At 42.1% G+C, this 22380-nt stretch overlaps 1 protein-coding gene across 4 annotated transcripts in view; it reads left to right on the top strand.

The window, feature by feature from the left end:
- The window catches only part of nup214 (nucleoporin 214), a 76936-nt gene extending 58982 nt beyond the window's left edge, over positions 1–17954 (top strand). The window contains exons 33-37 of one of the 4 annotated variants that reach the window (XM_014133105.3): positions 1050–1221; positions 7964–8115; positions 9165–9198; positions 17640–17680; positions 17777–17954. In XM_014133105.3, the coding sequence (XP_013988580.1) occupies positions 1050–1221; positions 7964–8115; positions 9165–9198; positions 17640–17643 (362 nt within the window). In that variant the 3' untranslated portion in view covers positions 17644–17680; positions 17777–17954. Of the gene's footprint in view, positions 1–1049; positions 1222–7963; positions 8116–9164; positions 9199–13680; positions 14661–17639 lie in introns of those variants that run through there. The other 3 variants (XM_014133089.3, XM_014133096.3, XM_014133085.3) reach the window with 3 other exon arrangements.
- Positions 17955–22380: the final 4426 nt, after the last annotated feature.

Genomic DNA, 22380 nt, shown 5'->3' with positions numbered 1-22380 from the left:
CTGTCCTCCTTTATCATCTGAGCTACAGTGAGAGTCACCTTATCTCTTTCTGCCAGTACAGCACTAGTGGAACACGGTCAGGCTACATTCCACAATGCTGCGTCTTTCGTAGCTAGTGAACAGTCTTGGTGTCTATTTGGCCAGAGCAGTCATAGCATACATTTTGTCAACGCAGTTCTAATATTTCCTCAAGCTAGCTAAAATTATAGCATGTCTTAGCAAATAGAAAGTCGTAGCGTTCCCCAAAAGTTATTACCACTGCAGTTTTGTCTTGGCATTTTACTCAGCTAGCTATCTGGCACTGCCAAAGGACATCATCTCTCCTAGCTTTATCATAGGCATCTACCCCTAAACTCTTGGGCCCATATTCACAAAGCCTCTCAGAGTAGGAGTGCTGATCTAGGATCAGGTCCACCCTCTAATTCATAACTGATCCTAGATCAGCACTCCTACTCTGAGAGGCTTTGTGAATACGGGACCTGGGGGGTTTCGGTGCCGCTCCAAGGAATGTAATCCCATTACATTAGCTCAATCAATTATTCACTGGGCCGTGCTCGTCTCGTAGCCAGGCTGTAATTTCAGTGCTCCCCTCTCTTTAACTCCTCCTCCTTTCTCAGCCCCAGAGAGAGTGTGGTTGGCAATCAATTCCCATCAAGCCCTCCTAGCCCTTATGCTATGTGTGTGTGAGAGCAGTTGTCCCTGAACAGAAATGGAGTGTTGTAGAGCAGATGATAATACAACACAACATTATTAATCATGTTGGGGTGATTTTAGTTTTAGGGCAACACCAGGTGTGACATATACACATGGCTCAAGATGTAGGAATAAGGTAAACGGTGCCTCTATTTTTGAAGCCTTTGTTATTATGTATGTGTCCCCTGAGACATTCTGCCGCCGCCCCCACCCCCCCCGTCTCAACCAATACAACAATATAACTCATACACATGTCAAGCGTATTCATGTAACCATCCCTCTCACACATATTTTATCAAATGCAAAGTCAACCACCTGACCCTTCCTCACACACCTCTCTCTCTGTACCCCTACAGGTGGTTTTGGGAGCGCCCCTGTGTTCGGTAGCCCCCCTGCTTTTGGGGGCTCCCCGGCTTTTGGGGGGGCAGCAGCGTTTGGCTCGGCACCCTCTTTTAGCAGTCCCATGGGCTCCTCAGCCAGCAAAGTGTTTGGAGAGGGAACGGCAGCCGCCAACGTGGGAGGATTCGGGTAAGAGAGACACCCCTGTTAGACATGTATTGGATATGAAGAGTGAAGACTTTTTTAGAATTGTTCTGAAATTACAATGTAGAAGAGCTGAATATTCTTGATAATACTGACCATAAAGGCTTCAGAATGTCTTTAAATGTTTTTATGCATTTAATTTCAGTGATATTGTCTGGGTTGGTTGTCATGTATATTAAAAAGGTTGACTTTGGGGCGGCAGCGTAGCCTAGTGTTGGACTAGTAACCGAAAGGTTGCAAGATCGAATCCCCGAGCTGACAAGGTTACAAATCTGTCGTTCTGCCCCTGAACAAGGCAGTTAACCCGCTGTTCCTAGGCTTTCTACCCCTCAAATAAGAATTTGTTCTTAACTCACTTGCCTAGTTAAATAAAGGTCAAATAAAAGGAAAGCATTATGGGCAAGTTATGCAACACCTCACGTTCCAGCTGACAGCACGATGACACATCCCAGACAGTGTTTTCATATTCACACATGGAGCTTGTCACCAACATTCCATGGTAAATAAGCAATAGCATGCTAACCCCCGACCTCATTTCTCAACTTGGGCATAACACCCTAAGCCCTGCTCAGCTACACTAGCCAGGTTTCCATCCAATTGGTGACAGATTTTCATGCGAATATTAAAACATTAGCATAAAGAATATATGCGTATTTTCCTACCAGTGGTGTTTACACCAAACTGACTTGTTGTGGATAAAAATCAGTGTGTGATGCCTTTACACAAGGTACTTTTTTGCTTAAGTTTTCAGGTACAGTGCCTTCAGAAAGTATAAAACTTGACTTTTTCAAAATTGTGTTGTTACAAGGTGGTATTAAAATGGTTTGAATTGTCTTTTTTGTCAACAATCTACACAAAATACTAATGTCAAAGTGGGGGGGAATTGTGTGGAAAAATAAAACACTGTCTTGATTACGTAAGTATTCAACCCCCAGAGTCAAAAATACATGTTAGAATCACCTTTGGCAGCGATTACAGCTGTGAGTCTTTCTGGGTATGTCTCTAAGAGCTTTGCACAACTGGATTGTTCAATATTTGCACATTATTCTTAAAAAAATTATTCAATCTCTGTTAAATTAGTTCTTGATCATTGCCAGATAGCCATTTTCATGTCTTGCCATAGATATTCAAGCAGATTTAAGTCAAAACTGTAACTAGGCCACTCATTAACATTCAATGTCGTCTTGGTAAGCAACTCCAGTCTATATTTGGCCTTGTGTTTTAGGTTATTGTCCTGCTGAAAGATGAATTAATCTCCCAGTGTCTGTTGATTTTCATATAGGATTTTGCTTGTGCTTAGATCTATTCCATTTCTTTTTATCCCCAAAAACATCCTAATCCTTGCCGATGACAAGCATACCCATAACATGATGCAGCCACCACCATGCTTGAAAATATGAAGAGTGGTACTCCGTGATGTGTTGTGTTGGATTTACCCAAACATAACGCATTGTATTCAGAACATGAAGTAAAAAAAAAAAAAAAAAATGTTTTTTTGCAGTTTTACTTTAGTGACTTATTGCAAACAGGGATGCATGTTTTGGAATATTTTTTACTCTGTACAGGCTTCCTTTTCACTGTCATTTAGGTTAGTATTGTGGAGTAACTACAATGTTAATCCATTGATACACCAGCCAAAGTGTAATTAATAACTTCACTATGCTCAAAAGGGTATTCCATGTTTGCTTTTTTATTTTTACCCATCTACCAATAGGTGCCCTTTGCGAGGCATTGGAAAACCTCCCTGGTCTTTGTGGTTGAATCTGTGTTGGGAATTCACTGCTTGAATGAGGGACCTTACAGATAATTGCAGTGTGTGAGGTACAGAGATGAGGTAGTCATTTTAAAGTCATGTTAATTAAGCAATAAGGCACAAAAGGCAGTGATGTAGCATGAATATAGTCACAGGTATATGGTGGTGTTCGACGCGATAAGTAACCCATTTACTTATTGCTTTTATAAAACTGTTACCAACCTATATTAAAATAATGAATTACATATTTTCATTAAAATGTTATTTTGATAAGTCAATTCATACAATTTCATTATTTGACCAGAAGCTGTACAGTAGTTTGGACAAAAATCTGTTTGTTAGTTATTTTGGTCATGTTGCTACGGACACGACCCAGTTCATTATTTTTTCATAGTTGCTATGCAAAAAGGCCAAAATGGTTGCTATGCAGTCTGGATAATGTTATTTTCGCTTGCATGCTAGCTAGCTAGCTAGCTAGCCAACTTCAGTTAACTCAGTCACATCAAACATTAAACTTGGAATGACAGTACACTAGCTGCATTTTTGTTTCATTTAGCTTTTTTTACATTGACATTTACTTGGATACGTCCATGATAATGACGTTGATGCGTGATTTCGACTGGCTCAGAAAAAGTTATCATCTGGGCACTGTTCGCGCTACACGGAGTGTACAAAACATTAGGAACACCTTCCTAATATTGAGTTGCACCCCCTTTTTCCCTCAGAACATCCTCAATTCGTCGGGGCATGGACTCTACAAGGTGTCGAAAGCGTTCCACAGGGATGCTGGCCCGTGTTGACTCCAATGCTTCCTTCCCACAGTTGTCTGCATGTCCTTTGGGTGGTGGATCATTCATGATACACACAGGAAACTGTTGAGCGTGAAGTTCCCAGCAGTGTTGCAGTTCTTGACACTCATACAGGTACTCCTGGCACCTATTACCATACTCCATTCAAAGGCACACATCTTTTGTCTTGCCCATTCACCCTCTGAAAGGCACATTTACACAATCCATATCCCAGTTGTCTCAAGGCTTAAAAGTCCCTCTTTCACCTGTCTCCTCCCCTTCATCTACACTGATTTGAAGTGAATTTAACAGGTGACATCGATAAGGGATCATAGCTTTCACCTGGATTCACCTGGTCAGTCTATGTCATGGAAAGAGCAGGTGTTCCTAATGTTTTATACACTCAGTGTATGTATGGTACTACAGAGATCAAAATTCATAAGTGAAACATTGTTTCCAGGTCAGACAGACAGCAAGGCTTATATTAACCCCCGCTGTACCAAACTTTGCTAGGCTGGAAGCGAGGGGAAATTATGTGCGAGTTGGGATGAATACAAGAGATGATTCAGACGGCAACATTTACATGATATTCTTATGGCGGTGCAGTGATAATGTTTTAGATGGTACTGTTAGCAGGTATAGGTGTGTCTGTGACGGCCAATACAGCACGGCTTGGAATGCTGCTCATCCAATCAGCATCCAGGATCCAAACAACCAGTTTTATAAACATGTTCTTGCACACAAAGTGAGTCCATGCAATGTATTATGTGACTTGTTAAGCAAAGTCTTACCATAACAATGGGGTAGAATACTTATTGACTCAAGGCATTTCAGATTTTTATTTATAATTCATTTGTAAAAATGTCTCAAAATAATTCCACTTTGACATTATGGGGTATTGTTTGTAGGTCATTGACACAACATCTAAATTTAGCCATTTTTAAAATTCAGGCTGTAACACAATAACATTTGGAAAAAGTCAAAGGGTGTGAATACTTTCTGAAGGCACTGTACTGAATAAAAATCTAAAGTTCAATGTGTTTCCATTTAATTTTCAACCGATAGTTTTGTCACAACTGTTGCGTTAAATAGTAAATGTGCCTACACTGGTCTTGCTTTGTGTGCTTTACCCAACAGCTCGCAGATGCAGTGCGAGTAGTCTACATGATGACATTATTATGGATAATTTAATGACATTCAAGCATCGATCGTCATGTCACCAGAATAAGACCCGAGTCTATTTATTGGAGAGGAGCATGAAGCTCATCAACGTGCACTTTCACCACTCTGACGTTCATCATAACTTATTTCATCTGTAGTGTAATAAACTACATGGTTTCCAGATTTGTAGTGGGAGGACTACACACTATGTCATCGGGTGACTCCAAGTTTACTTCAATATGATCGTTATTATATCAATATTTTCATTAAGGCATTTCCACTACCATTTCTCACATAATACAATTTTCCGACACAAAAAGTTCCCACCATGTCGAATGAACAAATGATCTGTCAGCATTTATAAAATTGTACTCAAATGTCCTGTTTTTCTATACGGTATGACTTGAAAATATGGTTACTGGCACACATCGTGTGCTTCGTCTGCCTTCAATGAGTTTGAAATTTCATTTAGAAAAGTCCACAATAGTTTAGGGCAAGCATTGCTGGTATGTTTTAAACACAATTCATCAGGGGATGGGATTCAGTCAGCTCTAACCACCCAGACCCCCTGCTGAGTCAACCTCTATTCTGAGTTTAACTGCAACCCTCATTGTAAGATTATGGGTGAACATGGGATTATTCCTCCATCCCCTACCGCTCAGCTCCCTATTTCTCCCCCCCCCCCCCCCCCCCCCCCCCACGTGCAGGCCTGCTGGGGCGCTGTGCACCTCTGCCAAAACCCAAACCACAGAGCCATGCAGAGTTAGATTATTCCACCCAGATAATCCCATTCTGGGGTCATACTGCCAGATGATTTTAAAATGGGCTGGTACCCGCCTTCTCTCTTCTATCTATCCTCTCCCTCTTTCCCCCCTGGGGGTCGTGTATTGGGCACAAGTTGTCAGGAGGGTATTACCGCCTAAATCCTCACCCCTCAATCCTCTACCACCCCCTACTCTCTCACACACACACACACACACACACACACACTTTACACCCTCTGCCTTAGGTCCTGTTGGTTTCAGGAAGACGAGCTAGCCTTGCCCTGAAGTCATTTCTCAGTTTTTCTTATTTTTCTCCTGTTCTGTTTTGTCAGGGTTTAATCCCATGGGACTGTCAAATGGCAGCAGGCTTAGTGTTTTCAGTCATTCCTTTCCTCAGTTCAGTCAGTTTTTCAGTCTTGTTCTTTTCATAATGTCAGGACTCGTGAGGTAATATTTGTACCGCTCTTTATTTCGCTTGTCATCACCTGTCGTCCTGTTCACAAAGATAAATATTGAAGTTGTTTACGAATGCCGGTTCTAGTTTAGTTGTTTCAAAACCTCTGCAGAGATTTATTAAAAGATAGTTCAAAGATAAAACGCCTCAGGAATCCCCACAGGCAGTAAATGTCACCCTCCCTATCTTTAGAAGTGGTACCTCAATTTAGCAGTGTAGAGTAGGCTTGGGCGATATCCAGATTTTCATACCGTTTCTGTACCCAAACGGGTGTACGGTATTACCGGAAGTACACACAAGGGGTGCTATTTCCAAAAATATATTTTTTATGGAGATGCACAAAACAATTTAGGCGACAGGGATCTTGATCCAGGAGAGTATTAAATGTCCCTGCTGTAACCAAGAAGCTTGATTTTGACATCTAGGCAGTAGGCAAGTTAGCAAACCAAATGCATAGCTGGAACCCTGAGCTGGATATCATTTATTTGACACATCTTAGATGTATTATAGTTATATTCAACCTATAGTAATAAATAAGCACTGGCATTGCATGAAGCCCCCGTGAGGTATTGCTAAATAACCCTGTATACTGTTTATACCGTATACATCTCCCAAGCCTAGTACTTAAAGATGAGTCTGGTCCCGGATTGACCCAAGAGCGGGTAAAGAGGGCCGGCCAGAAGGCCGGCCGGCGATTGGCTGCTGTATTAAGGTCAGAGGTCAGCCTATATTTCGGTCCAGGGGTCTGCTTCCCAGATTAGAACCAGCAGAGCAGCTGAGCTGGCTGAATGGCCTGGACTATTCTCTACCCCTCTCTTCATTACTCTGTCTCACTCTCTTCTTTAATGTCACACTATCTTTTCGCCCTTGTTTCTGTTATCTTCCCCTCTTTCTTTCTCTCTCCTCTCTGAACGGCCACACACACACATGCTATATTGTACGTCCATTCCCCTTCCTCCTCCCCTCGTCTCTGCTGATGTTTGATGATTCTCAAAAACTAATCCTGGAGGTACAGCTGTCTGACTGGTGCTGCTCTTGTATCTCACTCAGGGCAACTGAAGCCTCCATGTCAGAACGAAATATCTAAAAATATAAGATATGCCTTTTATCCAAAGCGACTTAGTCATGCATGCATGCATACATTCTACATATGGCTGGTCCCGGGAATCAAACCAGCTATCCTGCCGTTGCAAGCGCAATGCTCTACCAACTGAGCTACAGAAGACATCTAGCTTTCCTTTAGACTCTTCTACTACACATTTAAACTGAATAAAACATTAAAACACACTCTGCTCCCTGACAGTGTCCCAGCCTCCACATACAGATCCCAGATCAGTAAGGGAAGCGCCGTGGGAGCGTTAGCGACTTATTCCATTGTAATTCAAATAAAGTATTATTGCAATATGCTTTGATGTAATGGGCTCTGATATTTTTCCAGGCAAGGCTGTTTCTCTGCATATTTTAGGAACCTGTCCTCTGGGTTAGAATGGTAATGTGAGCAGAGTAGAGGGACTGGGGCAGTGTGCTACAGTAACTATACTAGACAGTCTGTAACCTGGAGGGGAGGAGCGCCGGTCATAGTAATTCGACCTCCCTCTGTATGGCGTCAGGGGGTTCAGGACTGATGTAGTATATAGGGTGGATGTAAACTGACCAGCATATTTCCCAGTTTGTGTGTCAATGTAATAAATCAATTGTACCAATGGTTATTCTAAGCAACACATCTTCCTGAATTTTTATTAGGGTATTGTTAGATCTATTAAATCTGAATCAATTTTTTGTCATTTGTTTCTCTTTCCCCTCACAGCTTTGCCTCCACTCAACAAAGTACACCGTCGTTTGGTGCACTGGCCAACCAGAGTGCCCCATCGTTTGGTAACCTGGCCCAGCAGCAGCAGGGGTCAGGGTTCGGAGCTCCTCAGCCCAGCGGCTTCTCTGCGTTCGGACAGCAGGGAGGAGGTGTGTGCTACTATCTCACCCATTCAGTTCTTTCAGATCAGTGCAGAGGATGCCACTCTAGAGGATGCACCCCAAGTCTTTATTGACATGTTCCCTTCCCTCCCTCTTCTAGTGACCAAAACTGTACAAAGCATATGAATGACTCCAACACCCGGCTTAGTTTTATCTGCCCCCTGCAGTCTCCTCCCCACTCTCCCAGCCACGCTAACAAGGAACAAATAAACAAGAGCTCAAGTCTTCGTTTGAAGTCATGCCAATGAGTCTCTTCCCATATTCCCCTGAAGCAGAGTCACTGGTTAGCTCAACTCATTAGTGTCTGGATAAATAGCAGTCAGTTAGCCTAGTGGCTAATGCTATCCCCCAGCACTCTGTCTGCTGTGCAGTACAACAGGGCCACAAGATGCAGTGCTAGGCTAATGCTAGGATAGCTGTGGGGATGGTGGAATCCCACCAGTGGCTTCCTATTAACCCAAATACCTGCTATGGCCGCATGCCGCCACGCAAGCTACTTTCTGTCGGAATAATGTTTGTGCATGGCCCAGTTTTCTCAAAACGGGAAGAGGAGGGTGGGAAGACAACTTTTACCATCTTAGTTTCGCTCTCTCTCTCGTTCTCTTTTTCTTCTTGTTCTCTCACTGTTTTTCTCTCTCATTCCTCTACTCCCTCACATGCTTGCCCTCTCTCCCCCTTGCTTTGTGTCTAGCTCTCAATATGTCACTCTCACACACACTTACACACACACACACACTTTTTACTTTTCAAATCCTCCAGCCTCCCTCTTATTTTTCCCTCGGTCTCCCTCCGCTCCTGCTCTGGAGCCCTGGATGGTGCTGTTTGCGTATGTCCGATCGTTAGGTCTAGAGGAGCTAGAACAACAGTCATATTATTGTGTCTTATGTGGTTGACTGGCTCTGTACCAGAGGTAATACAATGGAAATAGTAGTAGTTTTCTCTCTGATTCAGTCTACATTTTACAGAGTTGTTTTAAATGGTTTCCGCTGGTACGTCTTCATCTACATGGTTCATTGTGTTTGTTGGTTTTCTTGCAGGCTTTGGGTCTGCTGGTGGCTTTGGGTCCAATCAGTAAGTATGACTCATCGTTGGGCTCTTCTGTGTGGGGGGGGTACGTGTTTCGGTAGTGTGCGCTCATTTGTTGTGTTCACATAAGAGTGTGTCTGTGTTTATCTTTGTTCTTGAGTGTATACATTTGTCTGAGTGTTTGAACCCTCCCTACACACACACACACACTCGCATGTGTGTCTCTGGCAGTAGTGTGTGGAGGAAAAGTGTGTGACCACAGCGCACTTCTGAGAATCTGAAGGGCAGCATGAAGTCACAGCTGGCTTTCCTACTTTATCATCCCTCCTTCCCCACCCCCCCCCCCCCCACTCTAGTCTTCCTCACTCCTTTCTCTTCTCCCTCCTGTACCTTTTTCAATCCTCGCCCTTCTCCTCCCTCAAACCACTAATCTCTGTACCCTTACCCCAGACACTTGCCCCCACTACCCTCTAATTGCTCTCCTTTCCCCCCTACCTCATCTACCACTCTCTCTACACTCTACCTCCTCCCTCTCACCCGCTCCCCTCCTTTATTTTTCTCTGCCCTCCTTTTCCTCCTCTTCCTCTCCTTCCTCCTCTCCCTGTGCTGCTGTGTATCCCCCAAGGTGCATTTTAGTGGAATGCGATCTGAAGTGCTCAGGAGAGTGTGGCGACGCAGCCCGGGCTTTGTTAGATAAGCCCCTCTCTCTCCCTCTGTTCTGCTTCACCCTCTCCCCCTCCTGCCCTTCTTCCTGTTCTCCTCTTCTTCTATTCCTTTCTCTCCCCTCCTTATTCCTCCCCATTTCCATCTTTGCTCCCTCCATCTCCCCCATCTTCCTCTTCTTCCTTCTCCACTCTCCTCACTCACTCTCCTCTTTGTCCCTTTGTTCCTCATCCTCTTCCTCTCATCATACCCATTTATTATTATTGATGAAAGCAAAATGCTGTGCCAACATGCTCTGAGAAGGGATATCTATGTGTTTTATACTGAACAAAAATATAAACGCAACATGCATCAATTTCAATGATTTCAGTACATATAAGGATATCAGTCAATTAAAATAAATTCAATAGGCCCTAATCTATGGATTTCACATGACTGGGCAGGGGCGCAGCCAATCAGAATGAGTTTTTCCCTCACAAAAGAGCTTTATTACAGACAGAAAGACTCCTTAGTTTCATTAGCTGTCCGGGTGGCTAGTCTCACATGGTACCGCAGTTGAAGAAGCCGGATGTGGAGGTTCTGGGCTGGTGTGGTTATACGTGGTTTGCGGTTGAGACCAGTTGGACGTACTGCTTAATTCTCTAAAATGACGTTGGAGGCGGCTTATGCTATAGAAATTAACATTTAATTATCTGGCAACAGCTCTGGTGGACATTCCTGTAGTCTCCATGCTAATTGCAAGCTCCCTAAAAACTTGAGACATCTATGGTGACAACTGCACATTTTAGTGGCCTTTTATTTTCCCCAGCACAAGGTACACCTGTGTAATGATCATGCTGTTTAATCAGCTTCTTGATATGCCACACCTGTCAGGTGGATGGGTTATCTTGGAAAAGGAGAAATGCTCACTATAAGGGATGTAAACAAATTTGTGCGCAAAATATGCTTTTTGTGCATATGGGAAATGTCTGGGATCTTTTAGTTCAGCTCATGTGATCAACACTTTATATGTTGCGTTTATATTTCGTTCAGTATAGTTTAATTTCTTCAAAATAGAGTGTATGTTTAAAGAAACAAGGTTTATATTAATACACTTCAACACAAGTAAACATGACCTTTCGAGTCACTTGACTTTGGTGCATATTATTTAGTAAGTTGTTCTTAAATATCATTCTGAATACATTTTTATGACCGGCAAAGCATTTTCATGTAGACGGAACATAACAACTACAGCTATATGTACTTCTTAAATTAAGTACATTTCATTCTCCGTCCCATAGAAACTGATACCACTCTTCATGTAGCTGCCTAACAGTGTTGACTTTATCTGGAAAGATCTCATGTCTGAATTCCTTTTCATCATTCCTGCTTTCTTCTTTCCTCTCTTCCCTCTCTTTCTCTCTTCTCCTAGTCCCATCCTATTTTTCTTCTCTCCACTTACCTCAGTTCTACACCCCTCTCTAAACCCCCTCTATTATTTTCTGTTCCACCCATATCTTCCCTCTACTGTAGTATGTGTGGATATGTGTTCCGTCCAGGACTCCCTCCTTATATTTTGTGTGTATACAGCAAGGTTATTATAGTAAATGGAAACTAAAAACTAAAATTGGAAAAACAATTTAGTGATGAACTATCCTGAGACTTATCTTTGACTGCAATTCTTTTTTATTTAATAAAATTGTAATCCAATGTTTTTTTTTTTTTTTTGTTGTTCAATCTGGCAGTTAAATGCTGCCAGTAGATGGCGATGTTTCAAATAGGCCTAGCTTGTGTATCAGTAGCTAACAGGGAAGTAATCCGAGGGCGAGCGTGAGCGTGAACATAAACCATAGGCTTGTACATTGGCGGCAGCAGAAGGTAAAGCCCTGTATAGGATTGTTTGGAGTATATTGCTGGAAAGGACAAAAGCAACTGTATTGTTGTCAGAAATGGCAGCCTGTGTGGAACAGAGATCAAAGGGAAAAACCCAACGAACCTCAAAGTTCATCTGAACAGCACCCACATAGAGTTTCAGGCTAAAGACAAGGTTAGACAGCCAACAGCTATTAGTAGCTGCACGTCAGGACAACCAACTTGAGCAGTTTGCATGAAAAGAGCAGAAACATGGCAACCTCATTCAAATTAGTTAAAAATAAAAAGAGAAGAAGCACTGGTTAATTTATTAATCCAGTCTGGCAAGTCCACGAGACTGTGCGATGAGCCACTTTTCAGAAAATTCAACCAAACACTTGATCCCAAATGTAAAACTCAAGGCGCTGCTAGAGTAAACTGGTTGATTGCTTTGCAAATGGATACAGCAACCCAGAAAGTTAAGAAGATTCTGAAAGAGGCATGAGAAATAACCCTGTGTTTATGAATGGAGCAAGAAAGGACTGACTGCTTTGTTTATGGGTGGCGCACAATTGGCCCAGCGTCGTCCGGGTTAGGGGAGGGTTTGGCCGGTAGGGATGTTCTTGTCCGGTCGCGCACTAGCAACTCATGTGGCGGGCCGGGCGCAATGCACGTTGACACGGTCGCCAGGTGTACGGTGTTCCCCCGACACATTGGTGCGGCTGGCTTCCGGGTTAAGCGGTCGTTGTGTCAAGAAGCAGTGTGGCTTGGCTGGGTTGTGTTTCGGAGGACAAATCTGAGTCAGACACCGACGATTATCCTTTTAAATCCAAGTCACATTAAGATTGATCTATGATTTAAACCTTTGACCAGACCATCACCTTATGTATTACTGTCCCCCAGTAGCAAACAGTGACATCCCAAAGAAGCTGACTATTGGCCTACAACACATAAATGGCTCCTAGCCTGCCGCGCATAGGCTACTTTCTGTCCCTAAAACTAAAATAATATAAAAAAGAAATAGAAATAATTGTATAAAACACAAATTAAATAAAAACTAGTAAATCAAGTCTGATATCTACCTGAAACTAAACTGAATTTCAAATGCACATCTAAAAACTAATACGAACAAAAAATATGATATATCGGGTGGGTCTAATGCTGGTTGGTTAAGTGCATTCCAGTCAGTGTCTATTCTACAATTTACCACCGGCTAAAGCTATGACGATTAAAATGCCTATTTACTCTGTTCCATTTGACTGCCCAATCCACTGTCTCATCAGCCCAGCCAGGCAAGTTATAAACTTGATCTCCACTATAAAAAGCATCTAGACATTATCTCACATTTCTTTTAGACTAACATTTCGGTTTCAACAGCAGATTTGTATAAACCTTGCTGTCTGTGTCTCCGACATTTGCAACATTGTTTCAATATTCAAATTGGATCTCCAGCTGTCCCATAGTAATGAACGGGTATGGGTCGGGACAAGACAGGCAGGCAACGTTTCTCAGTCACTCGAAGTCATGAATCATCTGGCATCATTTTTTTTTTTTTTTTTTTTCAAGTCTTTACAGCTTCAGTATTTGAAGTGATTGTGTTAGCTGTGTTGTTGGCTAGCTCCTCTGAACAATTTGTGTCATGACTAACGTTTTTAATGAAAATATGTCAATCATTATTTGAATATGTTGGTAACCGTTGTATAAAAGTGATAATGCCCTCGAAGCCAGTGTTTGGAGCCTAACAACACCTATGCTAATATATCCTCCAAACACCGGCTTTGAGGGCATTATCACTTAAATAGAAAATCTCAAAACTATAATAACCTTGGTATACAATACTTACATACATCCCTCACAGTACTGTCAGGAAGCACTAGTACTCCTCATATTGATCAGTCGGGGCCAGGCAGGGGCTAAGGGGAAAGTCCAAACCATCACAAAGGTTGCTAGCTTCCCAACCAGACTCCCATTGTCAGCAACCTCTTTTTATATATATGTTTTTTGGGGGGGTTGTCTTCATGTTTTTCCCTCCAGATCTTCTCAAATGTTTGGAGCCAGTTCGGGTTGGAGAAGCTAGTTTTTGTAGACCCCCCCCCCCCCCCCCCATTGACAAGTGCACCCATGCTGTGTGTGGCCAGTCAACACTGCTCTCTGCAATCAAGCTCTCTGAGTAGACGTCTCTTAAAGGGTGGAGGGAGAGGGTGGGGTGTAGGTGGAGGTGGGGGTGGGGTGGTTGAGATGACAGTCCAAAACTAGTTCTATAGTATGGAACTGACCTTACAGACCATCGCAATAAACTTACGTCAAGTACATCAGTGGCCAACTAAAATGTGGAATGTGTAGTTGGATTAATTAATTGACATTTTGTGTATCAATTTTTTAAAATCAGGACAGTAATTATTTATTACTTAAGTTTATCATCCACTAGGAAACATCTCTAAGGGCACCTAATGTAAAAATAAATAAATAAAAAGGTTTTGGTCATATTTCAATAATAAACATATCATGAACTTCCTTTGAATAACACCTGTATTCATATGACATAGAATACTGTTTGTATAAATCTGTTATCCACTGTGGACTGTAACTCTAGTGTAGATTTATGCTCATCCATCTGAACTTTGCTTTGCTCTATAAAATAGTAATGTAGCCTTGTTGTTTGCACTTACTTTGAATCAGGGAAAAGTTCTAAGCTTTCATTTGAAGTTTTAAGATATCACATTTTCCAAGCTTTAGCAATTATAAGAATCATGTCCTCTGTTTCTCAAAACTCGTGTATTTTCTTATTAAAGAAAGTTTAAAAAAATACTGTAATCAGTAACTGACTCTAGGCAAGACTTGGACAGGTCGTTGATAAAAGTATCCTCTCTTGATTGCATACAATGAACTGAAATATTAGGAAAAAATGTATTCTGCTTTTTATAATCCATACTGCTGGAACCCCCTATTCCTATAAATGTGTATATTTTATACATGGAAAATGGGAAATAAACTTGGCAATTCTAAAATCTGTATCTAATGTAGTCTCTTTCTTTTTTTGGCATCCTACTGATGATGAGCACTAATTGATCGCCTGTGTTGTTTTAATGATGACAGCCTCTGGCTATTTTCCTCTTGCCTTTGTGTCTGGCTGTGTGCTTATTAAACAGAGATTTCATTTACGATTAGCCTACTGTTTAAAAGGCCCAACAATTAGACCTCTGGACTAAATGTTGATGTATTTAATGAGTCAATCTTTGATTAAGAGTTTTTGAGTCATTAGTCCAGAGAAAAGAGGTGCTGAAGGGTTTTGTCCATGGCATTAGCAGGCCGGTTAATGTAATAAATGTAATCATTTTAAAGCAGCATGGAGAAAGGTTAGGAAGCTCTAGGCTATGTTTAGACAGTGATGGGGACTTTGCTAGCTGCTAATTAGCGTACCATCCTTGACGTGGAGCAGCTTGCGTATGGTTTTGTAGCCCTCTCCTTCATCAAGGAATTCACTGGCCCTTATTAATTAATAGACATTTGGATGTAAGCCTAAGACATTGCAGGAATGAGAGTATATTGAATAGAGTGGTGCTGGTCTTGTGTAGTGGCATCTGGTCTTTGGCATGTGGCTGTCATCAATGGTCACCGCCATGGAGAATGTCACTGTCGCCCTGTCCCCTCTGGTGTGCCTGGCGATGGATGGAAATGTTGCAGGCCCGCTGGCCCTGCCAATCAGACACTGAAGTGGTTGGGGAATGTTGGGTTCACAGCATGTGATCAAGAGTCCTAGCCTCCCACTGTAACAGTGGAATTCTCCTCGCCAGCCCGCTATGATATGATTGGTCACACACACTGTGTTCAGGGCAGCTAATATTAGAGATGGATAACAGTGGTATTAGAGGTGGGCAAGACTAGAGGGAGGAAGTTACATTTGTATTGGCCTTCTGGATGTTTTTCTACCGCTTGTCCTTCATACTGATGTATGTTTCCTGGGCCAGGGAGACACAGTACGTGTGTGAAATGTAAATCATAGGTATACATATGTGGAATAGCTGATATGTTTTGATGACTCACTTGGCAATGCATTATAGATTTTGCGACGGAGGCTGTCATGGAGCTAAAACTCTGCACTGTTGTGATTTTGTAGCTAAAGAGGTTAAGCTGAAGAGGTTTTCAGCACAGTACCCTCTCTCCTTCCCGCAATTGACTTATTTGAACACGTCAAGGACCGTCTACGTTGTGTTGTAGCTGTGCAGCACTGATTCATACTCCCGTGTCATGTTGTGCTCAACAATGACAACTCCCAGAGTGCAGCACTGTGTTCTCTCTCTCTTCTCGCCGTCAGTGCGTCTCTCTGACAGAGGGCGCAGGCCTGTCACACAGACACTCATGGGGATGGCAGCTGTTTGAGGAACCCAGATAAAAAGAACCATTCTGTTTCTCTCTACCTCTCTTTTTACGGACGGATGATTGGCATTGTTCTCGCTTCTTTATCGGTCCGGCCTTTTCAACTCACTGGCTCGTCTGCAAGCCGTCTGAGACTGTAATGCAGTTAACCTGCTGAGAGTTAGATGCTGAAGGGATGTGTGGGGGGTCAACCTATGTTAATTTACCCAAAGACCTTCTGTGTAGTATTTAGAGCTATAAGCCCTGAAAGAGCTTACTTGCTTTACAACCCGTTCATCCCTGGAGAATTGGAATTGATTGTCTTCCACAACAACAAAAAACTATTTTTTGGGGGTGACAGAGGCATGGGTGCCAGGTGAGGGTAGAGTGGTGGGGTGACGGGGATAAAAACGACCCACCACACAGATTAGACCGGGAGAGAGGTAAACAGACATTTTAGAGGCTGATTTGGAGAGAGTAATCACCATAGCCTCGCTGTGGCTGGCAGCTTATTTATTGTGCAATGAGATGCAAGCAAACAGGAGCACATCAGAGGCTTCATATTTAAGATCATTGAGAGGTTTGCAAATTTGCACTATAAACTTCTGTGATTGTTTTCCTATTGCCTAATATACAGTGGCATTAGAGGTGTAGTTAGATGAGGGGTGTGTTTACCATACAGTAGAGTAATTCTGACCATGGAGGCTGTTTGACCTGGTTGACCTCCAATCTCCCAGTTGCCCAGTGCTATCTATCCCAACAACATCATGTCAAGTGCATGTAGCCAATGTTCCTGGTCAAAGTTCCCTTCACGTGGTCAGAGGTTTTGAAGTACTGCTCTGTGTGTGTATGCATCTGTGTGCGTATATTGTTTAGTGTGTGTGATAGATAGTTGTCCCTACTTCGTCTGTATGGCCTTGTCTGATTGGACGGTAAGTGCAGGCATCAGTCTCTGTGCCCTCTAGGGCTTTTACAGTAATTACATGCGGACATTTCATATTTGATCGGCGTCTGTGCGAGAGTGTGCCAGTGAAATCAGCCAATGCTGTCCGACACGAACATCACAGCAGCCAGCCAGTTATCTGACAGATACATCATCCGCTGACTGAGGACAGAGAAATAATTTTCCATATCTCAATCTGTACTGTTTGTGTTTCTCTATGGATGTATGGATTTGACCTCAGTCGAGAGAGGAGTGTGACGGACATCCTAAATGAAATGAATCAACATTAGTGTCCACTGAAGGCTGCAGTAATCTTGTTTAAGAGGCTCTCAGCCTTAGCCCTGTTAGCGGAGACTAGTTATTTATGCACAGAGTGGAAACTCTCTCGCTACTATGAAAACATCTTCTTTCTCTTTTTTTCTCCCCTCTGATAATACAGTACTGTGTGTATGTTTATATATTCCCTGGTTTTAGACGGCTTACTGTGAATTCAGCCTCAGATTGAATCCCATGTGATCATAAAGTATTAGCTTAGTGATGAGTGAATTTCCTCTTATTTCAGCCAATGATTTAACTCCCCCTTTTCGGTTGGTGTTACAGTTAATGGTGTCCCCCCACGTTCATTGTTTGGACATTAACCAATCAAGTAGGAAATTGTTTAAATATGAATACCCTAAAAAGTTGTTTCTTTCAGATGATCCAGTGGGGTCCCCTAATCCAGGAGGAAACTAAATGGTGTGTTTTCAAGTTGAGGACAAACCTGCTACCGTTGATAATGGATGCCAGTGCGGCCATGCCGTGTCTAACACTGATGTTTCTGTGCTTTCACAGACCAAGATGGCCTGGACAACAATAAAGAATATACCCTTTTTGTCATTTTTTGGGGAGGGATTTCTGTTTTTTTTGCCTACAAGATGTTTGATATGAAAGTTTTGTCCACAGTGTCTGTTTTAAAAAATGTATTGTTTGTTTAATCACAGTAAAAGAGCTTAATAAAACTCTAATTTGATCTTTGTAGCCATCATGCTTTACTGTACCTTCATCATATTGCAAGGGATGATGCTGAAATACATTGGACCCTTGCCAATTCCAGAAAAGGTAGCACATTATTGACCTTTACATGACACCAGAGTAGGCGTTTATCCATCAATAGCAGAGTTGTGATTATATTTCATTCATATTATCAAATATGATTTTTTCCAGATTACATCCTGAAATGTTCATTGTTGTGGGAATATCCCCATGCTCTTTTTTGGTTGACATGGTGCACACTTGTGTAGACGGATGTAGGATCTTAATATGATTACCCTGTTGCAGGACAGCAGGAAAGTTAAAACGTGTAGTGTATTTGAGGTTTAAAAATGCTTTTGAAGTATGTAATTTCCATTTACACTTTTCGTTAAAGTCTAAAATTTCTATCAATCCCTACAAAAATTACCATTAATTATAATCGCACATAATTCACATTTCCTTTTGCTGCGGGATTATTTTCCTGCTATGTCAAACTGGCTCAAATTAAGATCCTACATCTGTTCATAGAGGTTTTTCGGACCTTTTTGGTGACTGGAAGATTTCAGGATGACTACAGAGCTCAAATCATGACTTATTGCTCCCTAACTGCGGTTGTTTACCACGATTAAAGTGCCAGGGGCTATGAATGTTATTATTTTTCATAAAAACTATTTTGGATATGGAAATTACACAGGACTAATTCCCTCAGTTTCCCCACATCATTAGTAATGGCTGGAAATACAATTGGCACTTTACATTTCAATTGTAGGTTCTTGCATGAGCCACCGATTGTCGACACTATGTATTGTACATATACAGGTAACTGCCAAGATAAAGAAAACTCTTCAGTAAATGGGGTATACAGTGCATTCAGAAAGTATTCAGACCCTTGACTTTTTCCACATTTTGTTACGTTACAGGCTTATTCTAAAAGTAATGAAAACAATTTTTTCCCTCATCTATCTACACATAATACCCCATAATGACAAAACAAAAACAGGTTTTTTGAATATTTTAGCAAATTTATGAAATAAAAAAAACTAAGTATTGAGATGCTTTTCTCAGTGTTAAAGCACCTTTGGCAGTGATTACAGCATCGAGTCTTCTTGGGTATGACGATACAAGCTTGGCACACCTGTATCTGGGGAGTTTCTCCCATTCTTCTCTGCAGATCCTCTCAAGCTCTGTCAGGTTAGATGGGGAGCTTCACTGCTCAGCTATTTTCAGGTCTCTCCAGAGATGTTCGATCAGGTTCATGTCCAGGATCTGGCTGGGCCACTCAAGGACATTCTGAGACTTGTCCCAAAGCCACTCCTGCGTTGTCTTGGCTTTGTGCTTAGGGTCGTTGTCCTATTGGAAGGTGAACCTTCGCCCCAGTCTTTAAAGCACGCTCTTTACTTTATTTATAGATTTTCAAATATGAGAACAAAAACAGTACGACCCCAAACCCTCATTCTTCCACCCATCCTTCCCTCCCTCCAGTCCACCCTACCTCCCTTCAATCCACCCACCAACCAAGGCATCTTACAAGTATATACTATTCAAGTAAATGAAATAGGACAGAAACAAACAGAAAAACAGTAATAGAAACAAAAACAATGGAAAAGGTAAAGTAAAAATTCTTATCAGCACAAATGGCCACTAGAACAGACATGACTGCTTACCAAAATATGCAAGTTACACTAAGTAAAAGACGGGCTCTCCACGTATTGTATTAATGGGGACCAGGTTAAGTTTAACTTTTGTCGGGACCCAAGCACAGTGTACCTAACCTTCTACAGAGGCAGAGATGACATCACCTCCTTAACCCACTGCATAAAGGAGGGTGGCTATGCAGACTTCCAGTGAAAGAGGACAAGGCGGTGAAAAATGCTGTCGCCTTCGCCTGATGCATTGTAGCATTCTGGTCTAGGGGAAGTACCCCAAAAATGGCAGTGAACGGGTTGGGGCTAACAGTTGTGTTAAACATATGTGAGATTGCCTCAAAAATGGGGTCCCAGAAGCCACTCAAAGATTGGCATGACCAAAACATGTGTCCCACAGTCGCTGGACTCTGGTGGCATCTCAAACACTTGGGGTCCACATTTGGGTATTTATTTTTGCCAATCTGGCCCTGAGCGCTCTTGAGCAGGTTTTCATCAAGGATCTCTCTACTTTGCTCTGTTCATCTTTCCTTCAATCCTGACTATTCTCCCAGCCCCTGCCGCTGAAAAACATCCCTACAGCATGATGCTGCCACCACCGTGCTTCACCGTAGGGATGGTGCCAGGTTTCCACCAGAAGTGATGCTTATTCAGGCCGAAAAGTTCAATCTTGGATTTATCAGACCAGAGAATCTTGTTTATTATGGTCTGAGAGTCAATTAGGTGCCTTTTGGCAAACTCCAAGGGGGCTGTCATGCCTTTTACAGAGGAGTGGCTTCTAACTGGCCACTCTACCATAAAGATCTGATTGGTGGACTGCTGCAGAGGAATCTCCACAGAGGAACTCTGTAGCTCTGTCAGTGACCATCGGGTTCTTTGTCACCTACCTGATCAAGGCCCTTCTCCCCCGATTGGTCAGTTTGACTGAGCGGCCAGCTCTAGTAAGAGTGGTTGGTTCCAAACTTCTTCCATTTAAGAATGATGGAGGCCACTGTGTTCTTGGGACCTTCAATGCTGCAGACATTTTTTGTGCCTCGACACAGTCCTGTCTCGGAGCTCTAAGGACAATTCCTTCAACCTTGGTTTATGCTCTGACATACAGTATCAACTGTGGGACCTTATATAGACAGGTGTGTGCCTTACCAAATCATGTCCCATCAATTGAATTTACCACAGGTGGACTCCAATCAAATTGTAGAAACATCTCAAGGATGATCAATGGAAACAGGATGCACCTGAGCTCAATTTCGAGTCTCAGAGCAAAGGGTCTGAACACTTACGCAAATAAGTTATTTCTGTTTTTTTATTTCTAAAAACCGCTTTGTCATAATGGGGTATTGTGTGTAGATTGAGGAAAATGTTTAATCAATTTTAGAATAAGGCTGTAACGTAACAATGTGGAAAAGTGAAGTGGTCTGAATACTTTTTGAATGCACTGAAAAAGTATATTGAAAGCAGATGCTTTCACTCAGGTATGATTCCTGAGTAAATTAAGTAATTAGCATCCCATCATGCTTAGGTCCATACATAAAAATGTTGGCCATTATTTTGGCTACCGTAGCTAGAAGAGATCTCAGTGACTTTGAAAGTGGGGTCTCAACGGAGCATAGGGGGTTTAATTGAACACTTCTGGAGAGGTGCCTGAGACAGCATTTTCCACCACCATCAACAAAACACCCTTCCAATAGAGTTCCAGACACTTGTAGAATCTATGCCAAAGAGCATAGAAGCCGTTCTGGCGGCTCGTGGAGGCCCAACGCCCTATTAAGAAACTTTTTGTTGGTGTTTCCTTTATTTTGGCAGTTACCTATATTACCAGTCAAAAGTTTGGACACACCTACTTATTGAAGGGTTTTTCTATATTATTACTATTTTCTACATTGTAGAATAATAGTGAAGATATCAAAACTATGAAATAACACAAATGGAATCATGTAATAACCAAAAAAGTGTTAAAAATAATCAAAATATGTTTTAGATTCTTCAAAGTAGTCACACTTTGCCTTGATGACAGCTTTGTATACTCTTGGCATTCTCTCAACCAGCTTCATGAGAAATGCTTTTCCAACAGACTTGAAAGAGTTCCCACATATGCTTTTCCATTGCGCTGCGGTCCAACTCATCCCAAACCATCTGAATTGGGTTGAGGTTGGGTGATTGTAGAGGATGCAGCACTCCATCACTCTCCTTCTTGGTCAAATAGCCCTTAAACAGCCTGGAGATGTGTTTTGGGTCATTGTCCTGTTAAAAAACAAATGATAGTCCCACTAAGTGCAAACCAGATGGGTTGACGTATCACTGCAGAATGCTGTGGTAGCCATGCTGGTTAAGTGTGCCTTGAATTCTAAATAAATCACAGACAGTGTCACCAGCAAAGCACCATCACACCACCTCCGCCATGCTTCACGGTGGGAACCACACATCCGTTCACCTTCTGCATCTCACAAAGACAGATTTCACAAAGGACAGAATTCCACCGGTCTGATGTCCATTGCTCTGGTTTCTTGGCCCAAGCAAGTCTTCTTATTGGTGTCCTTTTAGTAGTGGTTTCTTTGCAGCAATTTGAACATGAAGCCCTGATTCACGATGTTGAGATGCTTCATTGTTTTTGCGACGGCACTTGAAACTTTCAAAGTTCTTGAAATTTTCCGTATTGACTAACCATGTCTTAAAGTAATGATGGACTTTCGTTTCTCTTTGCTTATTTGAGCTGTTCTTGCCATGATATGGACTTGGTCTTTTATCAAATAGGGCTATCTTCTGTATACCACCCCTACCTTG

The sequence above is a fragment of the Salmo salar genome, chromosome 01, assembly GCF_965601325.2.
Source record: "Salmo salar chromosome 01, fSalSal1, whole genome shotgun sequence".
In the NCBI taxonomy this organism is placed as follows: Eukaryota; Metazoa; Chordata; class Actinopteri; order Salmoniformes; family Salmonidae; genus Salmo; species Salmo salar.
Note: the sequence above shows the minus strand (reverse complement) of the source record. Positions and strands in the feature narration are given on the sequence as shown.